This window comes from Branchiostoma lanceolatum, chromosome 12 (assembly GCF_035083965.1).
Source record: "Branchiostoma lanceolatum isolate klBraLanc5 chromosome 12, klBraLanc5.hap2, whole genome shotgun sequence".
NCBI classification, from domain to species: domain Eukaryota; kingdom Metazoa; phylum Chordata; class Leptocardii; order Amphioxiformes; family Branchiostomatidae; genus Branchiostoma; species Branchiostoma lanceolatum.
This window is the reverse complement of record NC_089733.1, coordinates 7,661,767-7,686,615: the sequence shown is the minus strand read 5'-3', so window position 1 is coordinate 7,686,615 and position 24,849 is coordinate 7,661,767. Positions and strand designations below refer to the sequence as shown.

At 43.1% G+C, this 24,849-nt stretch overlaps 4 protein-coding genes across 5 annotated transcripts; all 4 read left to right on the top strand.

The window, feature by feature from the left end:
- The first annotated feature begins 3,309 nt into the window (after positions 1–3,309).
- LOC136445700 (uncharacterized) lies at positions 3,310–4,658 on the top strand. Its single transcript, XM_066443834.1, has 2 exons — positions 3,310–3,447; positions 4,377–4,658. The coding sequence occupies exons 1-2, from the start codon at positions 3,364–3,366 to the stop codon at positions 4,656–4,658; spliced, it is 366 nt and encodes a 121-aa protein (XP_066299931.1). The 5' UTR covers positions 3,310–3,363.
- Positions 4,659–5,471: 813 nt separating this feature from the next.
- Positions 5,472–6,653, top strand: LOC136445554 (uncharacterized). The gene is made up of 2 exons (XM_066443614.1): positions 5,472–5,673; positions 6,438–6,653. The coding sequence occupies exons 1-2, from the start codon at positions 5,514–5,516 to the stop codon at positions 6,650–6,652; spliced, it is 375 nt and encodes a 124-aa protein (XP_066299711.1). The 5' UTR covers positions 5,472–5,513; the 3' UTR covers position 6,653.
- A 2,796-nt stretch (positions 6,654–9,449) lies between these two features.
- On the top strand, positions 9,450–19,413 carry LOC136446403 (uncharacterized). 2 transcript variants are annotated; one of them, XM_066444754.1, is made up of 10 exons: positions 9,450–9,575; positions 10,035–10,167; positions 11,093–11,196; positions 12,713–12,904; positions 13,372–13,578; positions 14,010–14,123; positions 14,744–14,788; positions 17,492–17,587; positions 17,730–17,787; positions 19,056–19,413. In XM_066444754.1, exons 1-9 carry the CDS (start codon positions 9,464–9,466, stop codon positions 17,762–17,764), a joined length of 1,038 nt encoding a protein of 345 aa, XP_066300851.1. In that variant the 5' UTR covers positions 9,450–9,463; the 3' UTR covers positions 17,765–17,787; positions 19,056–19,413. The 2 variants fall into 2 exon arrangements, with proteins under 2 accessions (XP_066300851.1, XP_066300852.1); XM_066444755.1 differs by lacking the exon at positions 9,450–9,575 and adding an exon at positions 9,677–9,812.
- Positions 19,414–22,842: 3,429 nt separating this feature from the next.
- On the top strand, positions 22,843–24,440 carry LOC136446401 (protein delta homolog 1-like). Its single transcript, XM_066444752.1, has 2 exons — positions 22,843–22,952; positions 24,190–24,440. Exons 1-2 carry the CDS (start codon positions 22,907–22,909, stop codon positions 24,423–24,425), a joined length of 282 nt encoding a protein of 93 aa, XP_066300849.1. The 5' UTR covers positions 22,843–22,906; the 3' UTR covers positions 24,426–24,440.
- The last annotated feature ends 409 nt before the right edge of the window (positions 24,441–24,849 follow it).

Genomic DNA, 24,849 nt, shown 5'->3' with positions numbered 1-24,849 from the left:
GAAAAACGTTTTTGACCACTATGTAACGAGAATCACATCCTTCTCCGTGAATAGTTTCATCAGGCTGGTAAGTCACTGAATAAAAAGACTCTTTTTACACAACCGTGAGATTTATTCCACCGACGTTAATAATCGTTGCATTGTTTTTTGATCGATAGTTGTGTATGTGTTACACTTCTGTACGTTGGGGACCGCACAGTGATGTCATCTCCTGTGATTGTACATATGTATCACGACCTACCCTATGCGTTTGGGAATGCATCTCATTATGTATAAGCAGCAACACCTGTTAAGTTAAAGTGACCCGGGCGTCTTGAAAAGACGCATGGGGGTGGCGCCATCTCCATTTCTATAGCCCCTGGGCCACACACATCTGTGCAAGTCACTACAGCAGGGGGCTGGTCCGCTGGTAGTGATGTGTGTTTAACTTCCATACTCTTTCCCAAATGCTGAGTGCTAAGCAGAGAAAGCAGTATGTACCATTTTTTAGAGTCTTTGGTATGACCCGGCCGGGGTTCGAACTCACGACCTACCGTGTGCAAGGCGAGCACTCTACCAACTAGGCCATTGCACCGGTAGTGCTGCATCACTATTTGAACCAGTCAGAATTGTCCTGAAGAAGGTGACAGATGGTCACCGAAACTTCGGTGGAATAAATCTCTTGGTTGTGTAAAAAGAGTCTTTTTATTCAATCACATCCTGCTGTCCTTAACAGTTATTCCGGGAGACGTACCCCGATGGGAAAGACTACGCTATTCACTCGTTTGAGCTGGATGCGAGGCTGGCACCCTACTTCAAGTCCTACTCCAACCACATTCTTCACTGTCCGGTCGCCGTGGCGGGGCAAGACGGTCAGCTACGTCATTTTTACCACTTTTCTTAAAGGCAACCAAAGCAATATTAGGGCCCGAAAATCGGATTTTGAAAGTCAATTTAGTAAGTCATTTCAAAACATGATAAGTTCAAACAACACAATCAGAATTAGCGACATCCATGATGCAAAATCATGACGTCGTTGTAATGTGAGAACTCACTGAAAAATGTTGCCGGGGTTTTTGTAGGCTCGCAAAACTATCGTATGGATCATCGTATGGCATGTTTTTGCACGGTTTTAAAATGCTCAAAGTATGAAGTTATTACACAAATGTGCTAGATAGTGTTAGTAAATGTCCCTACATAAAGATTTCAGCATTTTTATTTTTTAACTTCATTTTTTGGTCCCTCATATTGCTTTGGTTGCCTTTAACGTTTCAATATTTTCTCAGGGCGTACCCAAAGCTTGACCATTCGAAGTCAACCCCAGAAGCGGGTGTTATTTCATGAAATATAATATCAACCATATTGCTGAAAATTAATCACACATGAATAGAATTGCATTTCTCTATTTTGGGTATGTCACCCATAAAAAACTGTAGTGCAAAAATAAAAAAAAACACAAATATGTATATGAACAAATGAATGAACCGTTGATAATTTAGGAATTCAGTATCACTCATATTGAATAGCGTAGTGTTTAGAACTCATTAGCATTGTTATAGGCAAAGGCATAATAGTGTTGGTATTTACTACTGCTTAAAAAACTTGCCATACATTGTACCTGTTACAATTGTTGTGCAATGAAGTTTGGTTTGATTTGATTTTGGTTTTGATTAAATGTAACTGTAACGGTGGAAGACAAATACATTTTATCTCAAACTGCCCCTTCAATGATCAGGAAAGAAAAGAGCTTTTTAAAGAAGCCATCAAAACTAACCACAATTTTCAAACGTTTATCAACGAAAAGAAACTAGAACACTGTTAACTTCTCAAAACTCACTCATTACAAAAAAAGTGGGACACTTCGTCTTCCACTGCTTCCAAAAAAGAATCCAAACCCCAAAAAAGCGTAGTAGCTCTTAGAATAGTCATTAATTTGTTCCACTTGCTGTCAACATTGTTGACCCGCACTATCTGTGCAGTATACCCTTTCTATGTATCGTTTCATGTTTCAATTAGCCCTCGGGCAAGAACTTGCAAATAAAACATTATTCACTTAACATTAGTATTGGCATTTTAACAGGAAACATCACGGCGTACGCCGAGTCGGCCTGGAAACCTGACAAAGGCAGAGTTGGCGGCCAGGACATGCAGTGGGGAGGGGGGGCAATCTACGCCCAAGATGCCGAGAAAGATAATGAAAAAAGCGGCAGACGATTCGGTGTGCAAAATGTCATACCAATGGTGGATCTGTCCACGTGGATACAGGAAAACACCGGTATGTATAGTATAACTTATGAATAGTTTCATTTTTATTATGCGTAGCTATAGGTCCTCCCGTATGAGTGATGTAGAAATTGTCGTCTGAAGCCTTAAAGGAGTTCTAAACTTCAGAAGGCGGTGTTATTTTCCACTAGATTTTGTATCAATGAATACATAATCAGCCGACTTTTTACAGAATTTTGCTTACGGTGAATTACACAAGGTGTGTTTTTTAAAACAATATGATACTCGCTAAACCCTTGCAGGCCCTACCCATGTATTCCCTATGTGTAAACATACATCTTTAATGGTGACTATTTTTTTGGCAAAGATGAGCACAATAAAAAGGCCAATTGTTAATAAGATATAAAAGAACACAAAGCAAGACAGAGTTTTTCTTAACCACCCTGACATTCCTTTTGTAATCTAACTTTTGTCAGGCCTTGTCAGGCACATTGTAATAAGCCATAGGCTGAGGTTGTTCGATTTGATTAATCAGAAAATAGAGGGTCATCTGGGGAATTCGGTAAAATACTGAATGCTTTTTGATGCGCATTGGACTAGTGGGTACTTAATCGTATACTGTAAAAAGTATTCATTTTTACTTCCAATTCCTAAAATTATGATATATTGGAAAATACCCCCCCCCCCTCTGGACTTTAGGACTCCTTTAAGTTCCAAGCGGCTATCAGAGGCTTTAAAAACATAATATATGAAGATGGCTAACTATAGTATTCTTTCCCATTACAGCCGTGGAAGACTATGTTATTTTCAAACTTGATGTCGAAGGAGCTGAGTACGAGATCTTGGAGAAGATGATCAAAGAAGGAACCTTTAAGTGGATAGACAAGTGCGTGTGTTGATTCTTCAAGTCTTTTCAGCTCTTGGAAACTATAGTGCTAGTCAAACCCCATATAGCCTACATAATCTATAACGTTGTACGTATGCTGATGCATTTGCTTTTGGATATTCATCCCTGTAGAAGACTGTGCTTTAGATAAAGTATCAACAAAGTATCCATGTAAATATACTGTATCCGAACATTGCAGGTTTTATGGTGAGTTCCACGGCTGGACTCCGGTCCCGGGCTGGACAGCAGAAAGAAAACAAGAACTTAGGCATACCATGACTACCCATGGCATCAAAATGCTTGATTGGGCAGGAGAGCACAAGAGATACGAAGATTTGGAAGATCTTCACAAAATTGACGTAAGTACGTTCTCTTTCCACAGCCCTGCTTTGAAATGAGCATCCTCCCAGCAGACCCGATATGTTCATTACCTCCCATAGCGGCCCTGCCCTTCCGCGCCCCTGAACACGCTTCTGGCGACGTCACCACCAAACAGCTTTCAGCCAATCAGAGGGTTTGCTAAAGCTCATCTCGAGCAAAGCCGCAAAGGACGCTGGGAAGCTATCAGCCAATCAGCTTACGTCTTACATCGCAACTTAATTATTTGTGAGCAACTAACGACTTTTTGTGCCAAATAAGGCTTGCTCTTTAAATATTTATGAGCAACTGTCGGTGACGTCCCCAGAAGCCAAAATCTCCGTTCATAAGATCAGGGCTGAGACCGGGAGGGTTTGCCGAACATTTCCCGAGCGGGTTTCAGTGCTGATAAATGAGGGTGATTAATTGTACATGTGAGGTGCTCAAGAGAAAAACATGAAATACGCTCCCATTCCAGGCCCACCCCTTGTATATACCCTGGCATAAAGGCCTGCGACCGGTCCTTCTCGCTGCGTTAGCGTTAGTCAGCCAATAGCCAATCGTATACTCTCCCTCCTGTTGTTGGAGGGAAAGCTACCAGCCAATCACGTTGTCGCTTGACTGTAGGCGGTAACGTGGTTGGCTGCACGAAAAAGAAGGAAATGTGTATCCGTATCTGTATCTATATAGCCGGTAAAACCGCCATTAGGCGTAACACATCAGCTTCGCAGGCACGCGGCGCGGTAGCAGCTGGTCAGGAAAGAGGTGCAATAGGAAAGGTCTACTCTCCAAGTAGAGGTTGGTGGAGAAGATTGTGACCTTCTTATCTTTATGTCCGCTTTTTTCTGTCGGCACTCTCCACCAACATCTGCTCGCAGTCGGAGGCTCAAAGGTCCACGTTACGACGGATGGAGTTTGTTGTTATTTACAGCTCCCGGAGGACACCCCTGGAGCCGCTGGAGTGGTCTACTCCAACTGTTCCCGGTCTCCCGGTGGTCCTGCCCGCCTGGCCCTGACGGTTCAGGTCGGGATGAACAGGAAGGCGGCCCACAAGCTAGTGGAGACCATCAGAGCGCACCCCAGCAACATGCCGGTCACTCTCTTCGTCTACGGGGACTTCGTGCAGGACTTCCCAGACCTGATCACCAAGTGGGCCGACAGATACACGATAGGAATACGAGGGGTACATTCTTTTGTTCATTTCTACGTTTAACATTTTTAATGATCTTAACCCTTGTCCTACTGTTTTTTTACGCAATTAAATTCATCAATCTGAATCCTTAATCAGGTCATTGGCCCTTGACTTCTTCTGCTCCCGTCTGTGCGATACCCCTACTAGGGGGTTTACAGACTATAGAATAGAACTAGAGCTCTGCTGTGGCATAGTTACTTTCGCAGTCGGTGCGTTTTGCTGCGGTATGACGCGTTCAGTTGAGAAATCCCTCCAACGCGCAAGTGTACGGGACCCACGTACAGGCTCTGTAATTTGCAACCTATATAATATGGGTCCAGCAGGACAAGGGTGTTAAGATACATGTACTCTGCTACGTAATTTGGCTAACTTACTTTATACACCGACCTACTTGAAGGACGATAGAAGAAAACCAAGTGAGAAGAAATTGTGGACGACTTACCGCTACTCGCCTTCCGCCAGTTGATGACGTACATGTACATGTAGGTTGTACCCCAGTGGTATTAGTATCCGGCAGACTGAACGCATGGTGCACATAGTCTAGCACGTGCAGCGACATCAAGATTAGTGTACATTATAAATAAATCAAACAGGCAACCACGTCTAGTCACAAGCTTCATTAAAACAGCACCCGTCCATTTTACATAGTTGACCCGATTCTATCCTGAGCGATCACCTGTCCTGGCAGCCACTGTTTTCTCAGTCCCTTGAGCGGTTACTGGATCAAGGTGTGACTGTGCTGTCAGTTAACTGTCATTATGAATGCACAACTTTGGATGAAAAATCAACGATGCACTAATCGTATTTTTAATTAAATCATCCCCACAGAACGCACCGTTTCCGGCAGATCACTGGGGTCTGCAGAACGCCAACGTGATGCGGATGGGAATGATATCGGCTGTACAGCGGATGAAAGAAGTTGGGTTGGAACCAGCCTACTTCTCTCCGGCTGGCCTGTCGCAAAAAGTGCAAGACATAGCGAAGAAAAGAGGACTGAGGATCATTCAACCGACAACCATGTTTCCTCCGAACATCGGTAAGTTTGCGTCGCTTTATATGTCATAACGTCAGGCAACGGCCCTATCGTGCCGGCCTGCTATCCGTAGCCTGAGTGCCAGCCTTTTAACTTCCGTCCGCTACCCTAGCTCCGCTACGCTACCCAAGCTACGCTGCCGGCGAGGAGCGGAGCTTAGGTAGCGTACGGAAGCTAAAAAGGCTATGCTATCCGTTCTTCTCGCTAGCCTTCACTAGCCAATCATGTCGCCGCCGACGGTTTTGTGGCTATGTGATTGGCTGGTAGCTTTTCCTCCAACAAAAACAAGGCACGTATCTAATTGGCTGATGGCTGACCAGCGCTAACGTAGCAGGAAGGACGGAACGCATACCTGTACGCCAGGGTTGTTGCTTGACATATATACGTGGTGAGCTTGGCATGAATGGTATTGTCGTTAACTGTTCACTTTTATAACGAAATGCTGCTGTACAGGGCTCTTTCACATCTTTATTCCGTAACATACGATAAGTTAACAAACATTACGGAACATGTATGTACAATCTAACAAAACAAAAAAAGTTACTCAAGCAACTGGATAAAATTGTGAAACAGTCAGACGTTTCAGACAGCATCCGCTATCTTTCGTTAGTGACTGGTAAAAGAAAGCGGATCCTGCCTGAAACGTGTAACTGTTTCAAAATGTTATCCAGTTACTTTGCATAACTGGTTTTGAACGTATCTTATTACCTTGATTTCTAACCCTCGTCAATGTACAATCTAAGCCCACCCTTCTCTGCTTCGTTCAGGAACGCTGTTGACAGAAGACAACTATTATAAGTACCGAGACGTGGAGAGGACCCCCAAGGCGCTCCGGATCCTGTATGAACGCATCTCTCACGGAGGGATCCTCGGTCTGGACAGCGACCACCCCGACAGCTACATGATCTCAGCCTTCCTCATGGACTATCTGTACGAAAAATCTGGATTTGAACTTGTCAGTATGGACAACTGTTTGAAGTGATGGAGTCAGTCTGAAAATGTCACATTGAACGTTTTCTGTAAAGGGTAAAACAAGTGATGAAGAAGAAGAAAAAGAAGAAGAGGAATAACTTTATTGCACGACAATCGTACACGGTACAAAGTGCGACAGCAGCCATTAAACATGTGCATAGTACAAAATAGAGGTATAAGATAAAACTTTCTAATTACTAATATAGTAAATGCTAGCATAAGTTTTTGATATAGTGTTACAATCGATTGATGTAAGACGCTGACAAAAGGAAACGACTAAAGCCCCCTCTCACTTGACCCGCGGCACGCTGGCGGCGTCGCTGCGGTTGACCGAATCGTCTAAGCTCCCAACAAATTTCATGGGCAACAAAACAAATCTTTTAAAGCTTTGTGTTTTGTTGTCTTTTGGTCATACTTGTACGTTTTGAAATATATTCCCATTATAATTTCAAGGGTAACATAGATCCAGTTTAGGACGCAGCGACGCCGCCAGCGTGCCGCGGGTCCAGTGAGAGGGGCTTAAACGAAACGCATCATGCTGCTTGAGTAACTTTTGTATTATGTAGTTTATCAATTGGATATGTGTAACCTTCATCGATATAACCAGTAATCCTTTTACATGGGTAATATTTTCAATGATATTTTACCATTCCAATGTATCTCCGTACGTGAAAGTTACACAAAAAGTGAAAGACTCATGTTAATGGATGGATATTCCAGGTCAAGAGAGCTAGGGTATGCGTCATAGTGTAAAGGAATATAATATTTTGATGAATACTGTTGGATTTCGCTAGAACAAAACAGTCACAAACAGTTACTTTTACAGTAATTGAAACTTAAGTTTTAGTTGTACTCACACATGATCGTAGGATGTTTTAACAGATGAAACAGCACGTCTTGTACGTAGCTTTTAGAGGAGAGTTATTATATATCATCCTAGATTATAAATAAGCGAAGGTATATGTGATCGTAAACATCTAGCTGTCTAGCTTTTTTGTTTATTTCTATCATGTCAAAGACTTGTAGATTAATAAACCTTGTCACCGACCCTAAGTGGTGTACATTTAATCTATCTGTAAGATTTTGTACGTACAAACTAGAAAAGTAATGGCTGTTACGCTCTGAGATGGTTTACCAGCTGTATAATCTAAGTAAGAATGTCAACAATAGGAAAAGTACGTACTCAAAGTACCCATGGACTAAGACCCCGTTCATACTTAATCGCGTAAATCGTGAAATCGCGTAAATCGCGATAATGTGGCTTAGTATGAACGCTCCAAATCGCATTTGAAATCGCCCGAAATCGCTTTCCGCGAAACCACCTCCGGAGGTGGTTTACTCGCGATTTGCCTGCATTCCGACTTAGTATGAACGCTCGAAATCGCCTTGATGCGCGTTGGGCGCTTTACTTTGCATATTGACCCGGTCATGGGTCAAGGGGTCATCTGCAAATTCAGTCTTTCCGCTCATTATACGATGTTCATCTACCTCCTAGCTTGTTGGAATATTACGCCGAATGCGGCGGAAATACGTCAGAATCGGGAGGCGATTTTGGCCTATGGAATGACGAAAACGCATGTACTGATGGCCATCTTCGGGGATGTGGGGATTCAGAAGAAACTCAAGGGATCCCACCGAAACCAGAGCGTGTACGCTGAAGTGGCGACTGCCTGAGTTGGCCAAATACGCGAAAACATGGAAGTAATGCCGCACTATTAAAGGTAAAAAAACTCAAGATGAAGTACAAGAAGGTCATTGAACACAACAGTAAGAGGGGTGACAATCGAATAACGCGTCCGCAGTTGATCAAGCTGTTGGACGCGATTTTACAACTCGCGCTCGTTCGACCCCTGGTGTGAAGGAATGCGACTCAGGGCGATTTCGCGATTTCGCGATTTGCGCGATTTAGTATGAACGGGGTCTAAGGCACACGTATCTGGTATGTGTCTAGAGTGTAGACTAAGCCACTTGGCTTCGCGTGTTTTTCTAGGGGCAAAGAGACGGTATATTTGAAGATGCCGGACACCGCGGTTTAACATCATGGCGTGATCTTTAGAAAACTAGTCAAGTGTGGTAAAGGTAGGGAAAGTGGACCGTTAGTACACAATCATTAAACCTTAGAACAAATATCAAAATCACTGCAATTTCATTTCGGTGACTGTTCTTATACTAAGAAGTTATGGAGTTAGTAAAATGCAATGTTGCTAAAAATGTGCTAGAAAAGACCGGGTTATGTTTGGCTTAGGGGGAGTGTTTCATGTGCAAATTGTGCGTATTTTAAATCTCTATCTGTAGCTGTCCAGACTCCTTTAAGTTTGAATGCTTATTGCACAAGTTATTGATTTTGATCTTCAAATATCATCCAGTGTACAGAATATACCGGCTGCTGTTACGACTAACTTAAAGGGCGGTTAAACTAACCATACAGATACAGAATTCAAGGCAGCGCACTAGTGTTGGGTGCTCAGGTAACGAACTACTGCAAATAATCTATTTAAGAGATACAGGCAGAAGCTTCACAACAAGATAAAATCGGAAGGAAAAATACTACATATAAGATATCAGACTAAGGAGATAAACTAGAAGCTTCGGTGTCCGAAGAAGAGAAAAACAACTCAATTTAATCAAGCAAATATTCAAAATGTCAGTGACTGTTAGTACGTTCTAGAGGATATATAGTCATAGTCAACTGACCTCAAAAGAGCTATCAACCATTTGGAGGTGTGTATTTGTGGAACCCAGCGACCCATAACGGATGACGTCCACGCCCTACAAACAGACAAAAGAGGATCATTCCGTACCAGGGACGGCAGGGGAAAACATGGCGTTTCGCTGGGCCGTAGCTCTAGTAGTTCTCGTTGTTTCTACAGAAGTGGTGGTGGAGGGTTGTTGGTCATGGCCCGCACCCAGCACCCAGGAACACGAAGAGAAAGGTATGTGGTGTAGCATCTCAAAATCCACACTGAGTGTTGAACTCTTAGCTTACTTTTGCAAGCGTCCCTGGTGGGGTAGTGGGGCGTAACGGCCGAGAACCCAGCGGCCCCGGGTTCGAATCCCCTGACGCCACTGGTCCTGTGCCCGTGAGAAAGGCATTTTTCACGACTTTCCTCACCCCACCAGGGCGTAGAAATGGGCATATTGTTCTCTGCACGTGACACTATTGAAATAAGGTATGAAAAACTTGAGTGCAGTGGTTGTCCTTGTCTGTCCTAAAACGAAGTTTTAAAAAAGCAGAGTGTACGTATATGTCATTACTTATGAATCGAGAGCGTAAATGTCAGACTTTACCTTTTGTAGAGTATCAAGTGGTATTATCTTCTCTGGTCGAAACTTTGATATTTGTAGATTGATAATCATGAAGGTTTTAAAACTCTTTTTAATTTTGTTCCAAGGCCCGTGTACTCTGAAAACGGAGGAGATCAATGAAATGCTAAACGGACCGGACTATGTCTTGGACTTGGCCCCGCCTGATTGCGACGCGGATGGATACTACAGCCCCAAACAGTGTGACCTCTTTCAAGGATAGTAAGTGCAGATATCATCCAACATACAGTCTCAAATCTGCATCTGTATAACCGTATATCCGGTGTATCACCGGTGCAATGGCCTAGTGGGTAGAGTGTTCGCCTTGCATACGGTAGGTCGTGAGTTCGATCCCCGGCCGGGTCATACCAAAGACTTTAAAAATGGTACATACTACGTTCTCTGCTTAACACTCAGCATTTGGGAAAGAGTATGGAAGTTAAACACACACCACTATCAGTCGACTAGCCCCTGCTGTAGTGATTGCGCAAATGTGTGTGGCCCAAGGGCTACTGAAATGGAGATGGGCACCGACCTTTGCACCATCGGTGCGGGAAGGAACTTTGACTTGACTTGATAACCGTATAACCGCCCTAACTTCCCACGGGGCATGGGAGGCATTGTAAAGGTGCTTAGGCACCTGTTTTGCCCTCCCTTTCACACTATGAAGAAGGCTAGCTTTTGCACATTATGCTGCAAAAGTTGTTTGAAGTTATTTAATGAAGATACCCCCACAGTTCTTGGTGGTAACATGTTCCACTTAACGGCAGTTCTGAGGAAAAGGCGAATCTTTGAACTAAATACTTCAATTCTAGATCGAAATTCACTTATTGTACTTTTAAACATCGATATCCTTTGAAGATTCTGTCACTTTTTAAGAAAATTTATGTTTTGAAATTTCATTGCAAATTCCTGCCCCTAGGCTAATTGCAAGTACGTGTAACAGGACAGACAATGGGTAACAAAACTAATTGACTATTCTAGTATAAATACTGACACTAAATTGAAACTAATTGACTTCGGTCTTTTTCCGAGACAGTGGAAGACGAATGATCCAACTTTTTCTTAATTGTGTGCGCTTTGTTATGTTAAGATGTTAAGATATATAAGCATCGTGAAATCATAATTCCTGTGTGTGTGTTTGTAGTTGCCGTTGTGTCGACAAGGAAGGGAACCAGATCGGAGACTATAATGGGTTCGTCACAGACGTACAGATGGGACAGGAGGGAACATGGGACGACTCTACGTGCGGTAAGTCACATGCACAGCTTCATGCATGGGCGATAGGCCTCGAAATTGTTGTTGAGCATGCACAAGTGTGGGTTGGCGACATAAAGAAAACGGCACAACAGAGAAAGCCCGACAAAAACGCCTAAAATCACGATAAAAAACAGCAGCCGGACCCGTTCCTCTGCTTGGAGAAAAGTTGAGCACGGGACCGAGTATCCGGATAATGAGACCCCACTGTGCGCTGGAAACGCCCCCCGTCAGAGCTGGACTGTCGTCCTTAGCCCTCCTTTACGTAAAAAATCACTCCGCGAGTCAAGCTCGATCGTCGGCTTCGCCCCCGATCGACTCGTCGGCTTCGCCCACGCTCGGCTCGTCGGCTTTGCCCCCGCTCGGCTCGTCGGCTTCGCCCCGCTTGCTCGGCTCGTCGGCTTCGCCCCCGCTCGGCTCGTCGGCTTCGCCCCTGCTCGGCTCGTCGGCTTTGCCCCCGCCCGGCTCGTCGGCTTCGCCCCCGCTCGGCTCGTCGGCTTCGCCCCCGATCGACTCGTCGGCTTCGTCCCCACTCGGCTCGTCAGCTTCGCTCGGAACTCGCACCCGCTAGCGTGTTACTAGTAGTGATGTCAAAGTACTTCATTTAGGGTCACGCTCGGAACTTCGGCACCAACCTGGGAAGTTTAGCACTGGCGATTCAACGACAATCTCTTGACCTACCGCATATACTTTATGTTGATGATTAAGTGACGGCTTTTGGTTTCTTCATGTCGAAAGTCAGCCCATCAGATAATGAAAGCGACGAATAGGAAGCCATCTACTTTTTTTCATGTTGTAACTATCTTCCAAAACTAAGGTATACACCGACCAAATTTTCAACGACCACTGTCACCTTCTTCAAGATCAATAATGACCATTGGTCATTATTGATCCTGAACAAGGCGACACCTTTGGTCATTATTGATTCTGAAGAAGGCGACAGTGATCGTTGAAATTTTGATCCGTGAATACCTTAATGTTGGGAGAAAGTGTAGCATTATATTATCAACTTGATTCATTTTGGATGAGCGCACAGTACCTACTAACTTCTATAATCTAGGTTCCCGTCAAATCATTTTAGTTTTAGATTCTCTCCACTACTGGATATGCTGTTGTATATAATGTCTATAAGCTCCAGTTGTCACTGCACTTTTTATCAATATTCTGGACCACAAGAATCATCGTTGAGTGGAACAGTCCTTACGTCAGAGGCAAAGATGTAAAGTGGTCAGTAAACAAACGAACTAAACTTTTGGCAGAAAGCCACCGCCTTTCACATACACTTTCAAACACATTGCGGCCTTTACTTAGTCATTACGTATACACAAACCCCATCCAAAAACCAGTCAGTCGGCAAAACAAATAAAGTTTCAACACACAGACAGTCACTGTCCTAATTTGGCCTATGTTAGCCCCCTTTCAAACCGCTCCCATTTCTACAAACGAGCGTTGAGTAAATATCGCCGACTGGCGGAATCGATGAATAATGCACGTTGTTGCGCTCTCACAGCATGCGCCCGTGAAGCCGATGACATCACCAGCCAGACCCCCCGGCCTGGAATGTTTGTGCCCCGGTGCGACTGGAAGGGAGACTACGATAACATCCAGTGCCGAGGATCCATGTGTTACTGTGTGGACGACAATCTGCAACAAGTCGGCGAGAGTGTGAACCGGTGGGAGGAGCATTTGTTGAACTGCGATGGTAAGTCATGTCATATACTGCACATCTGACAAATTTCGATAGAAGGCGTTGTGAGTAAGTGACACTTTTCGGTTGCTTTCTGTATCACCCAAAGTGTTGGTTTATTTTGGCTTTTCTCTCTCTCTCTGTGTGTGTGTGTGTGTGTGTGTGTGTGTGTGTGTGTGTGTGTGTGCGCGTGTGTCTGTCTGTCTGTCTCTCTCTCTCTCTCTCTCTGTGTGTTCGCAGTGCAGTTGATGTATGTTCTGCCAGAGGGCGCTACTGTCTAACGGGAGTGTAGTTAGTCCGCTCCCCGACCATAATATATCTTTGAAGTTTTCTTCAATCAACTTCAATGTTCTGTTATCAACAAATCATTTTGACTGAATGAATGATTGATTGATTGATTGATTTAACTCATGAATATACTTATAAATGAACTAACCGAGCCCTCTTGTTGTTTGAACTCGACTTTCCCCTCCACCGTACAGGGAGCCCGCCAACCCTGCGGCCCCTGCCCCCAACATTTCGTCCACGCCCGCCGACATTCCCGACATTGCCTCCGAGAGGCTGTTTGTACGGGGGGCAATTCTACCCTCCAGATTCAACAATATACGAGACGACAGGCTGCATGGGAAGCGGGGCAAGATGCGACGAAAACGGCCAGGTCCTTGTCTGGGACAACTTTGGATTCGGATGTAAGTACAGTAGAAGCCACTTAATTGCATTGGATTATCGCACACTCCTGTTAATTGCACGGAATTCCCAAATATTTGCATGGCGCATCGTCACAAATGCCGGATAACTGCACCAAAATTTGTCAAACATCGTCGAAAAGTTCACCAAAAAGGTGTATATTCGATTCTGTTGGAAAGCTCGGCATACTGATTATGAAGCTATATCAGGCAAAGAAATGTAACTGTCATTCTAACACTTTTATGGATTAGACATTTATCTGTAGAAACAAATTCATATCTACAACTTCCGGCCATGATGTAAAACGGGAATCAAATGAGCTCGGACTCAATAGGTGGATCAAATGTGCTAGATAGTTTGTAGCGTCCTCCGTCTCGGCTCAGAAATGTTAGACGGCCCTACTTATGTTTACCATTATGTTTCAATGTTGTAGGTTGCGAACGCAATGGACAATACTACGAGGACGGGACTACCATCACAGAGGGTGATCTCACTTGTACTTGCGTTGGGAGTGACGGTGCTATGCCCGCACCTATGGCATGCACAGGTATCAAACTTAATCATCCATATCTAAAGCCCCCATCCCACTCGGCCCGCTACACGCTGGTGGCGTCGCTATGGCCGATCGAATTGATAAAGCACTCAACGAATTTCATTGACAAAAGACGAATCTGTCTAACGGGAGTGTAGTTAGTTAGTTGATTTAATACAAGCTTTGTGTGTTTTGTTATCATCTTGGTCATACTTGTACGTTTTGAATGATATTCCAATTACAAAGTCAAGGGTAACACAAATCCAGTTTAGGACACAGCGACGCCGCCAGCGTGACGAGGGCTTAGAACATCATTCAGCTAGGTTATGAATAACAAATTAACTCCTTTTCCTTTCCCGTTCTTTCTTCTATGAACGTTGCAACTTCGTCAAAAGATTACAGTTTGAAAATGTATGCCTTTAAATGCGTCGATGGATTTAGGGATTCTATTAGCTGAAGAAGAGTTGTGTATGAACAATGGTATCGCACGTTTTTATCCTCTGCAACAGTACCCCCCAATTTGCATATCTCATAGTATATTGTATTTGTACATGACGTCATAGATGTCATATGCATGTTGTCATCAATGTCATTGTAAAACTAATCCGTCTTTTTCACAATCATTTTTCTGGCAGGTCCACCCACAGCTCAGCCTATACCACCAACACTTCCGCCCAACTGTAAGAATTTAATACATGTTGTTTTTCCATCGATTATACTGCGATCTTTAAAGAAAGTTTTAGTTCAAGTAGCAAATCATAGCTATATATCAATGATATGCTGTGATGTATACATATATATATATATATATATATATATATATACATATATATATATATATATACAATTTGCTTTTGTTTGTTGCGTCTTGCAAGGAACTCTACAGACTTGATGTTAAAATTGTCCTGGATAACTCCATCAAATTCTGTGGTTTACGTTCTTTTTTCTTCAAAGCTGCCATATTTGTGGTTAACTTTCACGTGACGTCACTTCAAACGTACTGTAAGAGGCTGATGACAAAAGTCGTCAGGAGCAAATGACAATACGTTATAATTAATTTATTCTATTTATTTAGATTTACCACATTTGTGGAAAGAATGACATAACAGGTGACTATCACCTTTTCAAGATGTCAACCCAGAACAGACTGTAAGGTGTGGACCATCGCACACCGTGGCATGCCCCTACTCTTTTTCGAAAGGTGTGGTGGGTTCTTTAACGTGCGCGGGGTGTGGCTTTCCCCAAACACGGGACCTCCATTTAACGTCCTATCCGAGGGACGTCCCTAACCGAAGCTAGGTACTCATTCACACCTGAGTGAAGTGAGGAAATTTGTGTTTGCCTTTCCCAAGGTCACAACGTCCAGGCGCATGTCCAGACATGCCGGGGGGCAAGCCGGGTTCGAACTCAGGTTCCCTTGTTTGACGGCCGAATGTTCTAGCCGTTACGCCACACGACGCCACTAATTTATTGCTCTTGCTCCTTGTCTCATTCTCCCTCTGTCATATCTCTTCACTACCCCATCCTCATCCTCTTTATCCCTTCTTCTTTTTCTTCACTCTATTTTCTTCTTCCTCAATCCCCCATGCTCTTTTCATTCTACTCTCCATCCTTCTTCCACCGTCCTCCTCATCACCTCCTATACTTTCATCTTCCTCATGTTTTTCTTATCTTTTCAATTATTTCTTTGTTTCTTTGTTTCTTTATCTTTAAACTAGGGGAAATCATGTCGCCAGCTGGCGAATTTTAATGATTTCTGGGGGGGGGGGGAACCCCAAACAAAAGTTATTTACATCAAACGCACGCACAGTTGCAAGAGATAAAAAAAGTATGGTTTGATGTATCTCCCCATTATCTTCCTGAGTGAAGTAAGGGCCTAGCTCATCTAGGGTTAGGGACGTCCCTCGGATAGGACGTTAACTGGAGGTCCCGTGTTTGGGGACAATCACACCCCGCGCACGTAAAAGAACCCATGGCCACACCTTTCGAAAAAAGAGTAGGGGCATGCCCCGGTGTGCGATGGTCCAAATCCTTCTTTCTGGAGTTTGTGACCACTGCAAATCACCTGGATGGAGGCCTGGCAAACCTCCGTCTCGTATCAGCCATACTATGATTTACACCATTCACCCGGACGGGAGAACTGGCGCATCCCCGTCTTGTATCTCAGCCCAATTAAGGCCTGTGACACCTGGGGGTTGGCTAGGTTAGCAGTTATTTGCACGTAACTTTTGATGTATATATCTATTTTCCAAAAAAAATGGCCAGATGATGGAAATAACAAATATTTAGAATATTAAAACAAGAACATTTTCAATCTCATATTTTTTGGGGTTAAAAACAAAGATTTTGGTAAAAAAATACTGCTGTTCATTGATCTGTGAATTCCCCGGCGGGGGCAGGGACTTTAACCTTGATTTTTTACGACATAGGAGATAATAAGTATTGAAATTAATCTGTCCAAGGCTATTTTGTCTAATTTGACGATATCGTGTTTTATTTGGGGCCAAAACATTAAAAACAGTGATTTTTTTCTAATTTTCCCTCAAAAATTGCTCTTGCTAAAATATTATCATTCTAAGGTCAAATAGCCTTGGATAATATTTTTCAGCAAGGTATAATACTAACAGATTCATTGCTTTTTCTAGGAATCATGTGATTTTGACCGGGGAAATAGCATTTAAAGCCGGCATACTACGGGGATTTAAGCTGATGTGTAAATTCCCAGCCATTTATGCGCCATACCACACCCCGGGGGGCCGTTCGAACGTTCGAACATGTTCGGCCGGTACCATTATGCAGCTTCCACGGGGGTCCCTTTTTGTATTGCCTCTACTTATGTCAATATTTGATAGATATTTTATCAATATCTGTACTGTTATTATTCATAAGTCCCGCCAAAAGTAGTTAGTATGAAAATATTTAATAAATTCCTGTTTTTGCAATATAACGTTACATTGTACCCGATTGGGCCATTCTGAAAACGTCATGGCCTCGCCAGGTTACCTGCGGTCACTGAGTGGTTCGAAATTCATGTTCGACAGAAATTGTCACAGGCCTTAAATTGCCTGAGATGTCTAGCCTCCGTTGCAGTCCTTCTCACAGCGTTTTTTTTAAACTTTTTTTTTGTGGGTGGGGGGGGGGCGTGCGCCGCGCGCTGTGGTCACAGGGCCACAGCGGTTATGAGATCCCCAGCAGATACGGGGCCCCCGAGGCTCAAGCAGATACGCGGTGCACCCCCCCCCCCCCACCCCACCCCCAAAAAGGTGAAAAAAATCGCTGTGGGAAGGACTGCAACGGAGGCTATTGCATGTCACGGTATAACCCCGTCATCGCGAAAACACGTCGACTGATGATGATGATAATTATCTTCCTACATTATCCAGACCTCTTCGGCATCTGCGACGACAACAGCTGCTTCAACAGCGGGGTGTGCGAGCAGGTCCCGTTTGGGAGCTACTACACCTGCACCTGCCCCCCAGGTGAGAAAATCAAGCTTCTTTTTTTCTTCATTTGTTCAAACTATCATCTAATTTTTTTGCCTATTGTCATTGTTTCAAGTACATATTCACTTCTACATGGTATTGCGATTACTGTGTTACAATCGTTACCATTGTTTTGCAGGTACATCTGGGACAAGGTGTGAGACTAGTGGCTAGTGGTCACTTACACTTAGTACAAGGTAAGTTATAAGTTATCTTCTCTGGGGCAACCAGAACGCACATTAGATAGACTTACTACATTGACAACACCTAGCTAACTGACTTAAAGTTTGTAAAATAAGATTGGCAATGGAAAAGAATACATTGCCATGGCGACGGTTGTTGCTGTCGGTGATGTGTTAATGTAATATGTCCATGGCACTGTAAATTGGTGTTGTTCATACTGGATATCCAAAGAAAATGTCTATGGTAGCAAGTATTGTTCTGTTGTGTTTTGTGTGAGTGTGTCTGTCTGTCTGTCTGTCAGGAATGGATGGATGAATGGTTTATTAAGAAAACTTACACAAACTGACAGTGGCGGTCAAATTCATGACCGAATTGGAGTCAGACTTACACAAGTATCATAATCAAGCGACTAGTTAAAATCTGGTGACATATCTAAAATCATCCAACGTTAGATAAAACAGTACATTTAAAAACCGGAATGTAAGACGACAACAAGGGTCCAACAGTGCGACATGCCGACAGAGCGTACGTGTGCCTTGCGGTAGTACATGTACATGTGCAATATTTCTGGATCTTTTTACAACGATAATACACATACACATATTATCTACATATACATATAGTGTCATTAGTGCTGGAATTTCCAACACTAGCAACAGGTTGGAATGTAACTTCCTTCCGTGGACTTTGCCCCAAAGGGTTGGAATGTAACCTCCTGCTTTGGACTTTGACCCCAGCTGCCTGAATGACCTACTTTGACAACATGCCAGTGTAGTACCCCAGGGGGCCTACATGTAGATGACCTACATACCAATGGGATACCAGAAGGAGCATGGATTACCCACATTTCAACATTTCATTTGGGCTAACATCCAAACATACCACAGATTACAAATGCCTGTGGACAAATTCCTATGCAATTTCTAGAATTCTTGCTTTACCATTAGGCTCGCCCCTGAGGCGTCACCAAAAACGACGACAACAACACGAAGGAAACAGGGAGGGCGGGGGTGGTTGTGGTGCTGGTTGTGTGTGCTTTGGGCTTAACACCCAAGCAGATATTTTGGGTATGGGGGCCTTATTGATAACGTTTCGGTCTTATTTTGGGTGCCTTTTGTCGCATCGGACTGCGCATGCGTATCCCTTGTATGGTAGCTCTTCGGCACGTCCGGAACAGCTGAATAGTTGCAAGTCCATATATTTCCGCTAGATTGCCTTGAATGCTCGCGTTCACTGTTCTTCTAATCTTACAACGTCTTCCCTGAAATTCTCTCTGTTTCAGAACGCTTCGGCTCGTCTTGTCAAGAAGACTGAAGATGGCACAGATGATGTTCTAATAATCTCACGCTAGCAGCCTACGTGTTTAAGATTGTACGTCATGTACTTAATGAATGGTGACCATGAGACAAGGATCTCGTATGCAAATATTAGGAGGACTGATTATGTAAATTCATCAGCTGACACGACTGTCAAACCTATCTGGAGAATGGTACTATTGGACCGCCATATTCTATCCTCCCGATAAGTATTGGGGATTCCCGTTTTGCTCTTATTCTTAGATTAGGACGCAGATTACATAAACAGTAGTGTGGTAGTCGAATGGAAACATAGCCGAATAATAAAGCTTTGTTGACAAAGTTGCTGACATGTTTCTTTATCATTCTTGTGGATATATCATGAATATAGCGGATGGGTCAGAAACGATCGTTAACGTTGGGTAACATAAATTCGCGGGGTACTTAAATTCGCGATTTTTCGAAAACGGGGTATTTAGGGATATGTGCTAGATGCAACATAAGTAATACCGCTAGAAATGCAAACCTGACAGACTTACGTATTCAGAACACTGTCTGAAAAGCTTCGATAAGCATGGATTATAAGGCGACGAGGTCAAAAACTCTCCGTCCCTTATTGGAACAGTCTGAGGGCTTCGTGGGAGAATTACACAACATGGTTGTCGGCTGGTTTATAAGAAAAATGTCACATCCGCTTCCTGCTAAACACAATTATTTACAAGACAACTTATTACAATCTCTTTTGCTAACCTGCAACTGGATTCTAAGTGTGATCAATCATCAAAACTCCTCTCTGTTGCTACAACCTACGGCACGTGTATTTTCCCGCCGCCATATTGTTAACCAGAATCCTGTTGTCAAGCAGACGACAAAGGTTTGTGAGGAACACTTTTTTGTCTAAATGCTGCGTGTGATAGTGGACTGAGGAAGATATTTTCCTCAAAGTTTGCTCCTAACACAACAAGGAACACATTGACATAGTAGTATTACCATTGCTACGGCATCCAGCTAACTTGCCATGAATAATGTAACGTTACACGTTGCCCGATGATGACGATGGGCCGACTTTGAGTGAAGTTCTACCGACTCAACACACGGGTTGTTCCCGAACTGGCCTGATGTGTGCGGTACGGCCGTTTTTTCGTGTATTTTTTTTACTTGGACACGTCTATATCCATAGCACTCTCCTCAAGCCAAGGATGGAACGAATAGCTGCTGTATAAAATGTGATTAGCGGTAAAATATTCAAGACGAATCTTCTCTCCCGAATTAATGTGCCCCCCTGTCCGACAGCACCGTCATTGTGCGTGCGGCGGACGGTAGTTTCAAGTTGAAATATTATGGTGTCAGCACGACTAAAGACAAAATCTACCATATATATGATTAGTGCAAAGATAGTACATGATACTGACAGAATTACAGAAAAAAAGGATTGTTTATTGTTCTGCTAGATTGAATTCAGTCAACCATTATCGGAAAAATCCCGAATTTATGTTACCCAACGTTAACAGGAGTCTTTTTGTGTGACAGTGTCCGTGTTATCTCTTTTTCACAGCGGGAAAGGTTTACCTTAAAATTCCCTGCATTTTGTCCCTGCCATATGTATTGGTCATCTGGTACGATTTTCCATGACGATTCGTCATTTATAATTCGCCTTTTGTCATTCGACGACCATGTCCTTGTCTGGGACAACCTTGGATTCGGATGTCAATAGTTTTTCACCTCTGATTGACTTCTGACGTCGTTTATCAATATAGTAAAAACATGCAGAGTTGTGGCAAGTGGGTACATTGGGGGTTTTCAAGTAACTGTAAACTTTTGACCGACCTCATCAAATAATAACACTCTCTCAAATTGACGTCGCCTTCATGTTATAAAAGGAATTGTCACCTGTACCAGGGGTGCTAAAGAATTAATACGAATTTTACGGAATTCATACGAGTTTTACGGAATACATAACGGGGGGTGCCCAACCATCGGACGTTTTTTTACGCGCTGGAACTCACGGCGCTCCATTGCTGGTTGCCAGAGAATGGTCATGTTTTAATGAATGAATTTTGAACACATTCATCTAAAGACCATACTTGGACAAGAAATGTATTCATACTGTTCATGGGCCCTTCATGCTCCGCGTAACATGCGGAAGACGCTGTGAGACATTTTCACGAATGTACCTTCTGATTTAGTGCTACGCCAGATAGTGTGCCTAACTTATTACGCTTTGGTAATTTTGCTCTCTTCGGAAGTTGGTGATGAAGTTAGGGAAATGTAAATAAGGCTTGAAGTTTGCTATATTATAGCTTTCTTTTGACCGGAAAATTTTGACTGTGTGCACTTCTCACGTCATGTGAGAAGGGCTATATCTAGCGCATCCCAGCTCATGTTTCCACGGGAAATAGGCTACTACGCGGCCCGACGTACGTATTGAATGCGGCCCGACTTACGAAATCATTACGAGAAAACGACACCGCTTACATCAACAATACTCCGTCTACTTATTGGGAAATATCTTCGCCATCTCTGTATTCAGTTTCCTTTTCATAGACGGTACCAATCACATGTTATAGCGTAACAAAACTGTGCGTTGAAGCGTTCCGCCACCATCGCGGCCCAAAAAAATGGCGGGAAAACAACGTTGTCAGACGACAGCAATGTTTACGTTGTTTTTCTTTGGTCGGTTTTCTTCTCAACAAACACTTAAAGACCCAAATTTTTAGTGTTTTATGAAGTTATTTTTTAATGTGTATGATAGCTGTGTGACTTATGTATCTGCTTGGCACAGGTCGTATATTTAAGTGCCGGGCCGTCTAGCTACGCAGTGACCCTCTACTTAGCGCTACCATCATTATTGTCAAAATACTACTTTTCGACAAAACAAGAAATGAATATGTACACATATGTTTTGAATGTAAATGACAATTATGTGCATGAACTTGGGTTATTTACCTTCCTTATCAGCATAGTCATTGGACACAAACACGGCGTACTTATGCAAAATAAGATCAGTAAAAAATCCGTGCGATGTTAGGGCGCGTGCGAAGGTAGGGCGCCCCCCGTTACGATCCATTACGAGAAACATACAAATTTAGCACCGAATCTAGCTTTGTCTGGTCCTCCTAGATGGTCTAAGCCTTTATTCGTCTAATTTAGTGTAGCTTGAGATATTTAGAGTTTAGCAGGATGGAATACGCCATTATTAAGCTCTAAAGAGCCAAGATATCGTACGAAGAACGGGTTATCCCGAGTCCGCCATCTTGAATTTGGCGGTCATGTCATGTGACCCAACAAATAGTAACGATCCTATGTTTCTGCGTAATGGATCGTATGTATTCCGTAAAATTCGTATGTTTCTGCGTAATGGATCGTATGTATTCCGTAAAATTCGTATGTTTCTACGTAATGGATCGTACGTATTAGGTAAAATTCGTATGAATTCCGTAAAATTCGTATGTTTCTCGGTAATGGATCGTATGTATTCCGTATAATGCGTATGAATTCTGTAAAATTCGTTTGAATACTTTGGCACCCCTGCGTACCTAAACACCTAAGGAAAGAGATATATCTGTGAATCAAAGGAAGGTAAAAAGGACTGGATGGAGGATACTATGCGGTAGACTCGTCAGCCATGTTGGTATTAAAACCGCACAAGTGAACTCGAAAACCCCCATGTGCGCTCGCTGTAGTAGAAGCAGGTGTGGCCATGGCAAGAGCTATTTATAGCATTTGATCAAACATCACAAACTTCCGTACTGACGCTCATGCAAGGCTCCTCCCACCACTATCTATAAAACCCAGTGTGCCACCGCCAGTCTTTTCTCTAGTAGATTAAGACTTCATCATGATGTGGCTTCTTCTTCTCCTCTTTCTTGCCGCTGGCACTAGTGGTAAGTCACTGCCCTTTTCTAACTTTTTCAGCAACGCCGCAGGGGCGAGCCTGATGAGATTGTATTGCGTTCAGGCTGCAAGAATTACAAGAGTTCGATAGGAATGTAATTTTTCTTTGCCTCCGGTGGCAAATGGTTATTGTTTTAGCCCATGGATACTGCCTTGCCAACGGTAGGTAATTGAACTTGGACTTAATTGAACTTTATTGAAGAAAACCCATTAGCGATTGGCCCTAAGGCACATCACTAGTCTTCCTGGACTTCTTATCACATACAAATACAACATCAAAATAACAATACATACAGTAACGATGACAACGTAACAAACATCCACCCAATATGTACGTTAATTACAGGTAGCAGCATGTCATTCAAATTACCGTTAGCTTGGAGATTGTGTTCTGGCTGTATAAATGTACATGTAATTCGGGAGAACCCGATTTGTGTAGGGGGTAGGGGTCGTACGGTGTTGTTTCAGAATTGAGCGGACATTCGAAAAAATGCTCATTTTACTCAAGTCGTCAGTCATTTTCCGTAAAGATACGCAACTCTGTTTGGTTTCTGTAGATAGATAGTAATGGTCTCTTTGGAATTTTGAAACGGTTGAAGCAATTTAGAACTTTTTGAACTTTTTGAAACATGTTACAACTGTAAACAAAGCTTGAGCCGAGCTATAGCTAGAGGCCGTCCAAACGAGCAAGCATCTAGGCCTTTAGAAAAGTCTCGACATTTTATGGTAGTACTCAGTAGTAGTCAGTACAGTTAAATAGTTTTAGATCATAAAAGTAAACTGTTTGTCTTCTATAACACATGATCTGAAAGCGTTCAGCTGAGTGTTCATATGCTCTATGTCAACAATAGCAACATAATGTACATCTCCAAGCCTTATTGTTTCAGAAATATTTACTCCACACTAACGTAAACAAATGCTATAGGTATAGCGTAATAGCGCTAATAATAATTTGCAAAATATCACAGGGTTAGTACACATTCCTGTAAAACATAACATCAGGGTAAACCTAGAATTTTCCCAGGTGATAGTTGTGCCTTAGTTGTCATTTGTGCTCGCTTGTTGTCGTTAGTTAATTAGTCGACAGGATACAACCGGATACTACAGAGATATCAAAGTGAACGTTTCTGAAATCTACATGTTTTTTTCATTGCCTTTCTTGATTTCCTTGTCTCTTTTTCCTATAATGATTTTATCTTTCCACTCATCATCTTCCTGTCTTCCCAGACGCTGGGGACTGCAATAGCAGCCCCTGTCTGAACGACGCCAACTGCTGGGACATCGGTATCGAAGGGTACATGTGCGAGTGCCGGCTGGGCTATGACGGTCCCCGGTGCGAGAACTACAACGATCCCTGCCAGGCCGGTAACAACCCTTGTCAGAACGGCGGCACGTGCCTGTACGACAACTGGGTCGGTTACCCGTACTGTCAGTGCCCTCCAGAGTTCACCGGTATGTCATAGATTCAGAGACAAGATACTTCTCAGTTAACCGCTTAGCAGTCGCTTCTTGGAATTGTCACATTCGATTTGTAAGTATTCTGTGCAAAAATACTGGATTCGTATAAAATTAGGAAGCAAAAATTTGAGTGATATTCAGACCTAGAATGGGATACTATTCTTTCTATACCATTTTTTTTTCTCCGAAGAAAAACAGTACTAGCTATAGGCTCCAGGAGAAGTGACATAAGTTTTGGCCCTTTAGCAGCTTTCTTTGGAACTGCAGGGGGTGCTTCAGCTGAAAACTTTGAAAGAGGATAAGTCAAGAAGGAATGATTGTATTCTAAATTCTTTTTAATGGAATCAACATGAGATGGATATAGTGACGTTCTTTGTACACAACAAAGAGTTTTATTCAACACCGACGTTTCTGTGACCACCTGTCACC